Below are 10,549 nucleotides of genomic sequence, written 5' to 3' on the forward strand. Positions count from 1 at the left end.
ACTGCAGTTACCATTCTGGACAAGAGTTTCACCTGTTACTATGGATGGGTCCTAGCCAGGATCTAACTATGGGCTTGGCCCAATGTTGGCACACATCATCTTCTACCAATTTGTTTCACAACCAATGCATCATATCGACAACCATTCACCTTCATGAGATGTGTGTAATCCCTAGCAGTACTTTTTCTCATTAACCATTACAACCAGGATTCAACAACTGCAAATTCTGTGCATTCACTGGAACTCTGGACTTCTTGCACAGCATCCTGCCACACACTTTGGCAAAATGGCATTCAAAGAAGAACCAACTCAAGTATTCTATCAACTTGTGAGCAGAGAGCAGGGCCACACCAACTAGCTCCCTGCTTGATGTTGCACACTCCAAGTGGCTCCCTGCCCCAGAATTTCTGCATACAGCACAAATGTGTGCAAGGAGAGAACCTTTGAGTGTACAGCTGTGTACAAGTGATGTCCTTCATGGGGTTCATGGGATTGGCAAGCCCCAAAAATTAGGGCTTCCAGACTATGGGAAAGGCTCTACGTACACAGCTGCAGGTGTGAAAGCTCAACTCTGCAGATGTTTTCAATATGTGTATGAATGTCATGGCTACACAGTGTGCAATCCTGGGGTGAGGCTACTTAGCATGGCCCCACTCCCATGCTGCTATAATTCATGAGTTGTTCTTCTGAAGGAGCTTCTGAAATCCTGAGGACTTTCCAAATCAGTTTATGGTGCAGCATGGAAGTCTGTTATTTAAAGCAAGGAACCTTCCCCACATCCCCAAATGTTGAGTGTGGCACTTACTACAAGAACTTCATGTTGAATACCAACACCTTTTTTCTTTTTTTCTTTTTGTTTTAAAGCACTGCTAAAATGGAAGTGAAAACTTCCAAACTGCTCATCACCATGCTGGAAGAGATAGACAAAAGCAAAGGGGAGCCTAAAGTTCCCTGCAGCTTGTTCAATCAATCAATCAATCAATCAAACCTAAGCTAAGCCTCAGCATTATGTCTGAACCAGACCAGAATGTATGACTTGATCCACCCTTGAACAAAACAAAACAAAAACCTGTCTTCAACTTAGCTCCCTTCGTGTGCCCTTGCAGAACACAACTACTGCCAGATGCAATGTTCACAGCTCTGGGAAATCAGCAGCGTACCAGCAAATTAGCACACACTGCATCCATTCTCCCTCTTTGGCTCCTTAGCTGTCTTTTGAAGCCATTTGTTCCTTGGCCATAGTCTGCTAACTCTTCACATCAAGTGTGAACATATTTAAAAGAAGCAATTATGGTGTAGGCAAGTACTTTGTGACCATTTCAAGGGGTTTTCCCATGATTATTTGTGAGAATTTATCCTACTTTCCCCCAAATGTCCAAGGAAGGCTTTTAATTGTTCAGCAGGAAGGAAAAGTAACAAATATGGCTAGATTCCAGCTGAAAATAATAAGTTTAAAAAATTAGGCAATATCAGATTTTGAAAACCTTTCCTAGGCTGACAACATAGCTCTTTTTGTCTGATGAACAAAGATAGAGAGAAGGAGAGAGACAAATACCCACAAGTTCTTACCCAATGGTTTAAGGAAACCAAACAAAAAAGGGGAAACAGCAAAACTAATTTTATGCCTAGTGTGCAGAGCAAAAATACATAAAACGGAAAGGCACTCTGGGTTCCCCACCTCACCCCAGTTTATTTTTACATGACTAAACAACCTCAAGTTGCTAATTTAATGTTTAATAAGGCACAACAAACAGATGAATTATAAGAACTTGTTTACAAACCATAATTTAAAGTTGGGGGTCTATTTTGAAAAGAATAAACCATTATATCTTATATCAGCAAATTGTAACAGAAATGTTACAGCTACTTTGTTTATCTGGAAGGAGCTTTCATAGGTTCATGCTATCAAATGCACTGGTAGAGGGGCCTTCTTGTTCCTCACTTCACATACCTTTCTCACCTATGGCCTTCTTGGTCTAATCGTATGCATCACATGCATCTAATGAATCAGCCTCTTTGCTATAAATGACCATGCCACATTGAACTGGTTAGTGTCTAAGGGGCAATAAAATGGACCACTTTCCCCCAAACAAAATAAAAATATTCCTTCCAGTAGCACCTTAGAGACCAACTAAGTTGGTCATACCAATAACAAACTTAGTTGGTCTCTAAGGTGCTACTGGAAGGAATATTTTTATTTTGTTTCGACTATGGCAGACCAACATGGCTACCTACCTGTAACTAGAACACTTTCTCCCAGTTATTGGCTATTATTTTTTTAAAAAAACACTCTCCACAGAACCAAAAACAGGCAGTTTTGGAATGTTTCCTGCTCAGGAAAAAGGCACCAGCCATTAGGTTTTATCACAATAGGCACACCACTTTGCTGCTTCCCTGTTGGTAACTATTCTTCATTGAATTCTTAGCAAATAAACTACCTGATAATGCCCCCTTCAAGGTATTTAACATGCCAATGGAAATGCTTGCAGCACACCCACGTAAGTATTCATTGTCTAAGCTCAGATCATTCTTCTGCAACAGCTTATTACCGTATTTTTCGCTCTATAACACGCACCTGACCATAACACGCACATCGTTTTTAGAGGAGGAAAACAAGGGAAAAAATATTCTGAACGAAACAGTGGATGTATCATTTTTGTGCTTCATGCTGTGGCCACAGACATGTGATCTGATGGTGAATTTGGGCTGACCCAATGCAAAGATCCTGAGGATCCATGTGGATCCATGCTTTGTAACCACGTTTTTGCACCATTGCAGCCCCAGACAACAGTGGGTGCGTGATTTGGGGGGGGGGCAGGCTGTAGCCATGGACATGCTATGTTCTCTGGTGGTGAATTTGGGGGTGACCCAATGCAAAGATCCTGAGGATCCATGCTTTTTAACCACATTTTTGCACCGTTGCAGCCCCAGGCAACAGTGGGTGCATGATTTGGGGGGGCAGGCTGCAGCCATGGACATGCTATGTTCTCTGGTGGTGAATTTGGGGGTGACCCAATGCAAAGATCCATGTGGATCCATGCTTTTTAACCACATTTTTGCACCATTGCAGCCCCAGGCAACAGTGGGTGCATGATTTTTGGGGGGCAGGCTGTAGCCATGGACATGCTATGTGCTCTGATGGTGAATTTGGGGTGACCCAGTGCAAAAATCCTTAGGATCCATGTGGATCCATGCTTTTTAACCACATTTTAAGTGGGGAGGGAAGGAAAAACACAGAAGGGCTAAGAATGCAGGAGTGGGGTATAACGGGAGGGAGGAAAGGAAGGCAAAAGTTTCCCCCACGCACCCACCCAAGCCAGCCAGCTCTCTCTCTCTCTCTCTCTCTCTCTCTCTCTCTCTCTCCCACCTGCATGTTTTCAGCAGCACCGGAGCACAGAGAGGAAGGAGCGGAGCACAGAGAGGAAGGAGCGACAGTCTGCTTTTCCCCTCTGCTTGCCTGGAGGGGAGGGGCTTTCCCTGCTCTTTGTTCCGTTTGAGCAAACACAGTAACGAAACAGAGGAGGGTGGGCAGTAAGACCCTGAGGCAGAATGCAGGAAAGCAGCAACTTCCTGTCTCACGGAGCTCCCTTCTCCCTGAAGCGCGGTTTGATTTTTGCCTTATTTTTCGGCTCCAGGGACCACACATTCGCTGCATAACACGCACAGACATTTCCCCTTCCTTTTTAGGAGAAAAAATCTGCGTGTTATAGAGCGAAAAATACGGTATGTAGTCTTTCCTCCTTTCCAGTTCAAACCCTCCCAGACTTTCTACAGGTTTTCTCCCCAAATACCAACATGTGCTACACTTCTGCTTTATTCTACTGTAATTTATGTTTCAACTCCTAATTATAAACAGCATCATTAAGTTAAAATATATCACCTGCAGCCAAAATATGGAACTATGTATTTCCTGTTCACATTTTATACTCTATATCGCCACACATAATGCAGGCAAACTACAAGCATGATCAAGCCAAGGAAAACAGTTCCCCTGACATTATCTTAGGAAGATATATAGGATAGCTACAGGCAGAATAAAGATAATGACTTGCTTACTATTCAGGCAGGAAAAGGACAACAAAGCATTTAATCAAGAGGTTCAGAGTTATGACAGAATCTGCACCTCACATGGAGGCCTGACCCATGTCGGCATGACACACAGTGGAAACATCTAAAAAACCTTTCACCTCTTGTACTAGCCCCCCAACATAGTGAAAGCTCACCAACATAGAAGTATGCAGGACACATGTGCAAGGCACTATATGCACAGTGGCTGAAGTGGGGGATTAAGGAGCTTTCCCCATTAATACACATTAATATCAGTGTATCTCACACTTTACAGAGTTTCTTAAGATAGAAAAATGTCTCACTTTGCAGTCTAAAACATGTTATCGCCACCATGTGATGCACAAATACAGGTAAAAATTTTGTCTACTTCCACATGGATGTTCTAAATTTAAACTGACTACTGGTTGTAGCAAACAATTTTAGTTGATTGCCATCAGTAACTGCTAGACCACATTAAAGAATACCATGTAAAAATGACTAATACCTAAAGAAACAATGTAACTAAAGTGCACTATAAAGTATTGTCTCAATTATCAGCATAATTTGGTCAGATCTCTGATGTTATTTAAGGAATGGAACATGAATATGTTTTCATTCAAGAATGTAGAAATCCACTGGCCTATCTGCATCTACATTTTCAGAAGGTAAAAACCTGAAGTACTAGAAAGAATATCACACAATATACAATGGTGTTAAAATACTTGTACCTCATCTTAAACATATTTACAGTACTTGAAGTCCAATGGATACTTTGTCCCTAGCACATATGATTCACATTGTAGCCTCAGGATTTTTTTAAAAAGACAATTTAACAAGCTTGCCATTCCACTGAGCCTGTGAAATGGATTGTAAAATTAATTATAAAAGGGTTTGTATACAAATTACAGGCAAGAACCCACCCTCCACCAAATTAATCTCAAGCTTAACTAGGGCAAAACAGAGACTGAAAGCTCAGCTGTCACCAGCAACATCTACAGCAGGTTTGGAGGTAAGCAGATCAAAGGACAGGAAGTAGGACTGCAACATCCTTCGAGCTAAACTTCCAATGAAAGCAATAGAGAAAAGAAAGAGTATAACATCAACAGTCCTCAGTACTCTAAACTCAAACTGTAGGAAAGAGAAACACAAGCATACTGAAAATGACTTGAATGAGTGATGGGTTGGAAGACAAACCCACTGCTAGGAAATACAAGTAGGAAGTTCAAGCATTCTCCTAGCCTCTTGATGTTTAATATGTGGGCTGGTCAGAGCCCAGCACATGTCAGGACTTCTCATAAGGAATCTTCAGAACAGATGTTATGGGAAAAGACTAGGAACTTCTAACAGAATTATCCTTTCTGCCTTCCAGAACTACATTTCCCAAGTTTCCATGAGGAAGCCACAACAGCTGAACTGGATCAAAATCAGATTACAGCTAATTTATGGCATAAACATAGCCTTCATCTCACTGTTCCCCCTTTTGAAGTTTTCTTCCTAGGGGAATCCTAGAGTCTGCAAGCTACATTTCTCCAACACATGTGCTTATGAGTAACATTCTGAAACATGTCAGCTCTGTGCCATACCTAGGGTTAACCAACAATATCTCTTGGTCACCCCAGTTTGATGGAAAAACTCAACTAGCAAAAAGGGAATTGTCAATCTGCCAGTCACACTTCCCATTTTTTATTAAGCAATGCAAAGCAGCTGTGGTGACTATCACTGCGGAACAAATTCCTCTTCTTTAGTCTAGGTAAGCATTAAGATTTCCATCAGAAAACTATTTACTTATGCAGAAATGAATATAGCATGTATCCCTTCTCTACAACTGTAATGGGCAGCTAAAGTTATAGGCTACTACTTATATTTTTTCTCTCAACTAGATTACAGCGTTTGAGAGGAATTAATTTTAAGCATCTGTCACAAGGTGATCAGGATTCTCTATAAGCAGATAGGTCATCATTTATTACTGTTTTGACAATCATATCAACCAAATTAATAATAATAATAATAATATACACACTAACAGTATTGAGGAACAATGTTGACCAAAATATGTATTTACATTAATATATACCAAAATACTCCTACTAATAATATGCAATATACAAATGGTTAGAAAGGAGTAAAACAATATACAGTGGCACCTTGGGTTACATACGCTTCAGGTTACAGACTCCACTAACCCAGAAATAGTACCTCGGGTTAAGAACTTTGCTTCAGGATGAGAACAGAAATCGCGCTCCGGCGGTGCAGCAGCAGCAGGAGGCCCCATTAACTAAAGTGGTGCTTCAGGTTAAGAACAGTTTCAGGTTAAGAACGGACCTCCGAAACGAATTAAGTACTTAACCCGAAGTACCAGTTCATTTCACCTTTACCTTCATTAGAAGGCAGAATTCCTGCATCAGAGAATCATTGCTCAAAATCTGTTAGCAGTGCAAGTCAGTTAACTCCCAGATTTCAACACTTAGGCAAATCATAAGCAGCTGATAGTGTCACACATTCTGTAAAGGAAGAAATTTCCTTAAAACTCAATTGTAGACTTTGCAAATCAGTTTTGCCTCTCTGCATTGGGTGCCAAGATCACTGCTTGATCTCCGGCAGGGGGACGGGGACAGGAACTGGGGTGTGCAACTCTTCTTTTCCCATAAGCTGCTGAGTTAAATCAAGACAGCAGTTCTAGGCATGCTGAATACAGTGGGATTGCTACTGGTACAGCAGCCATAGATTGCATCTTGAGATAAATCCTATATAACACCATAAAAATGCTTGAGTGGTTGTATTCAGATGGCTTCTGACACATGCCCATTCCTGTTTGAGAATTTTCTAGTTGTCCTCCTGAGCTCCTCCACCTCTAGAATTCTATGCACTGCCCACTTCCTTTTCTGGACCCAAAGAAAGCCATTAACAAGGCTACATATAACTGTTGTGTGGAAAAGAAGAGGTGGTACCTATATGCTTCAAAAGCAGTTATGATGGGATCTACACAGCAATGAATATCATTTTCCTGGAGGAAAGAGTAAACGACAACATATTCTGAAGTAATTTACAACAGGCTTCCAAATATATTTATTCTTAGCTCACCAATACAATGTATTGAAAAGTATCTGGTTTTCAATTCATTTATAGCTCAAATCTATATAAACTTAATATTTCCACTCATATACTCCGGCAGCAAAATAAGCCTTATTTTGCTCAGGCATATCTGTGAGACAGTACCATATTGCAAGAACATAAGAAGGGCCCTTCTAGATCAGACTAATCAAGTCTAGCATCCTATTTCCTACAGTGGCCAACCAGATGTCTTTATGATAATCAAAAGCAGGTCAAAAGCTGGTGTTCAACAGCCTCTGATTCTGTTGTTGGCATAAAGCCACCATGACCAGCAGCCATTGACAGTCATATCCTCCAGGAATTTGTCTATGAAAAAATACTTGCATTTGTACTTGGACCTCCCGCCATTCATCTTCACTGGATAACCCCAGGTTCTAATATTAAGAAAGAGGGAGCAAACATCACTTTCTCAATGCCAGGCATAATTTTATAAATTTACATCCTCCCCAAAAGACACTAGTGCTAACTTGTGAGCATGTCCTTTGTGTTAAAACTAATGCAACCTATTGATGCAACTTCTGTTTTATCAGCCATCTTGATCACACAAGCTGGAATACCACATCCCCTTGATAAAAAGATTATTAAATATTTAACGTTATTTTTATCTGTATTTTCCATCTACCACAACTTAATGGCACACTTGTCAAACTACACCAGAATCCAGAGTCCAGCAGTAATGACTACCTGACAAATCAATAGAACACAGTCAAATGAATTGATGTATTATACTGGAAAGATCAAGAACACAGAGACTGGTCTAAATCCTACAAAAGCTGGAGCATCTCTTAAAGCTCCAGTTTCCCATAGTTTAGCACAAGTGCATGCTTCCAAAGTAGGATTATGAAGGCTTTCAAGACTGCAAAGCTTTCTTTTGTGCTACTCTACTGCTCTGAGCCATGATAAACAACTTCCTGTCTAGCAAACGGTTTGAGCTTTGTAACACTCTAAACATGCCTTCATGAGGGTTCAGAGCAGGCCTAGAAGCAAATGGGCAAGTCTACCCTTTCACAGCACATTGCCCAAGAACTACGCAGGAAGGTCCTGTTCCTCTACTGCTCCCATCCTTCACCCTTTAGGCACATTTCTCCTAAAAAAAGACACTAAGGTCAGCAAATATAGTTGCTATCCTGTGAATGTGAACTGTTATTTTGAAACCTTTAATCAGGAAGTCTGAGCAAACTTCTGTGATGGTTTCATTAAAATAGGGGAAATAACATGGAAAAAAGCTATAGAGAGCTAGAACTTGAGCTGCTTTAACAGAGCCAATCATTTTATGCTCCTAAATGATCCATCCTACCTATTCCCCATGGTCCTTCAGCCTTCCAAATCCATTTCCCAGCTCAAGCTCAGCCACTTCCTATTCCATCAATCCTTTGCCTTGAGCATCAATCTAAGCCCTCTACAGCAGGCCCTTCTTCAACTTCTTCCTCCAACTCAGCATGCAATCTCAAAACTACCCTCCAACTCCCTGTCAACCACTGGGGCCCTTACAACCCCTTCCACATCACATCTCCCTCTCCACAGGTCAAGCCATGCACTACCTTAGTCTACCCAGCTCCAGTCCTTTTCATCAGCTAGCAGAAAACGTCTGCACCAACTGGATTTTCCCACTTGCTTGCATTCATTCCATGTTACTTTTGCCTCTCCCTCACCCCTCTCCAATTTCTCCCCCTGCTTTACACTAAATAAAGACTCAACTCCTCAAGGACCATGGCTTGCATCACTTTGTAATGAGCTGAAGTATGCTGATAGCAATACAGTGGTACCTCGGATTACAGACGCTTCAGGTTACAGACTCTGCTAACCCAGAAATAATACCTCGGGTTAAGAACTTTGCTTCAGGATGAGCACAGAATTTGTGCGGTGGTGGCACAGTGGCAGCCCCATTACCTAAAGTGGTACCTCAGGTTTGGAACAGTTTCAGGTTAATAAAGGACCTCCAGAACAAATTAAGTTCTTAATCCAAGGTACCACTGTACATATGCAGTAAGTATGCTGTATGTCACCTCAAACATTTTATCAAATGGCAGCTGCTAAATTTTACTTCTGATGCCAACACTAAGCCAACACTAAGCACCTCTCTCCAGCCCTACCTGCCTCACTGCTCTCATTCTGGCCCATCACTTCCACTTCTGCCCCTCAGCTCCTAATTTTCCCAGGTCAGCCGGCCTGGATCTATCCAGCCTCACCCTTCTTCTCCAATGGACAGCTGCAAAATAGACTATAAAATCTCTTTGCTCTGGAGTGATTTACAATTATTGTCCCATCTCATCTATTACCTATAAAAAGCCTAATATGACTAAGTGCTGTTAAAAAATTTTTTTAACAAGACAATAACCCACACCGGAAAGCAGTCCCACATTACAAATGGTCAATGAACCTCCCACAAGGCCTTGATGAGGTGAAATGGAGAGATTGAGCCTACAGGAAGGGACTTGCACTTTATTATTTTTGTATAGGGATCAGCACATATTAGGCCCTTCATAAATGACGCTGACAGTGACGATAACCCTTTAACAGTTCCTGAACTTTGACTGAGCCTTCCCAGTTTTTGCAGCTGAACTCGCATTTATTTATTATTATTAGTATTAGTATTATTATGCTAATAAAGCGGCTCCCCCCCCCCAGACCGCGCTGTTAGCAATCGATTGACTGTCCTCGCAATTCCTTAGGACAGAGTGAATCAGAGTGAAGAAACACACCTACTCTTGCGTAGCACAGGATCGCGTCGCAAGAAAACCTGGAATCCAACGGTACATGGGGAGGAGGAGGAGGAGGATGGCAATGCTACCATCGTCAGCGGCCACGACCCCTCCCCATGTCCCCGCCTTGCCCCCCCCCGACCCCTCTATGCCTCTGCACCCCCTTCCAGCCTCGCCCCACTTTCTGCCCCCTCCGCGGCCACGCCCCAGCCCCCCCGACCTCGCACCTTGTCCATGAGCTTCCAGCACTTCTCGACCATCTTCTTGTCCACGGTGCCGGGCTGGTGGGGGCCCAGGTGGTGGTGGTGCGGCTGGAAGGCGTCCTTCATGAGCCCGATCAGCCCGCCGGGGCCCTTCTTCAGCGGGGCCGACATGGGGGCGGCGGCGAAGAGGGGCAACGGTGGCGGCGGAGGCTCCGGCTGAGGGAGGGACGGAGGGCGGCTAAGGCGTGTCCCTTCCGCCAGGCCGCTCCTTCCCCGGCTTGGCCACCGACTGTCGAGGCGGCGGAGGAGAAGGGGAGGCGGCTCCAGGAGCGCCGGGGACGCGCCCGACTGACGAAGAAAAAGGGAAGCGGGCGGGCAGGAAGGCAGGAGGAGGTTGCGCGCGACGGAGGGGGAGGCGCGCGCGTTAAACCCCCGCCCCACCGTGACAGGATCGCGAGCCTCCCCCGGCGGGGCGCTCTGATTGGC

The 10,549-nt window shown here is 43.3% G+C and overlaps 1 protein-coding gene across 1 annotated transcript in view; it reads right to left on the reverse strand.

The window, feature by feature from the left end:
- Nucleotides 1-10,437, reverse strand: part of CBL (Cbl proto-oncogene) — a 49,752-nt gene extending 39,315 nt beyond the window's left edge. Inside the window, exon 1 of the mRNA XM_082200949.1 lies at nucleotides 10,088-10,437. Within this exon, the coding sequence (XP_082057075.1) occupies nucleotides 10,088-10,234 (147 nt within the window). The 5' untranslated portion in view covers nucleotides 10,235-10,437. The remainder of the gene's footprint in view (nucleotides 1-10,087) is intronic.
- Nucleotides 10,438-10,549: the final 112 nt, after the last annotated feature.

The sequence above is a fragment of the Podarcis vaucheri genome (genome assembly GCF_965113315.1).
Source record: "Podarcis vaucheri genome assembly, chromosome: 15".
In the NCBI taxonomy this organism is placed as follows: Eukaryota; Metazoa; Chordata; class Lepidosauria; order Squamata; family Lacertidae; genus Podarcis; species Podarcis vaucheri.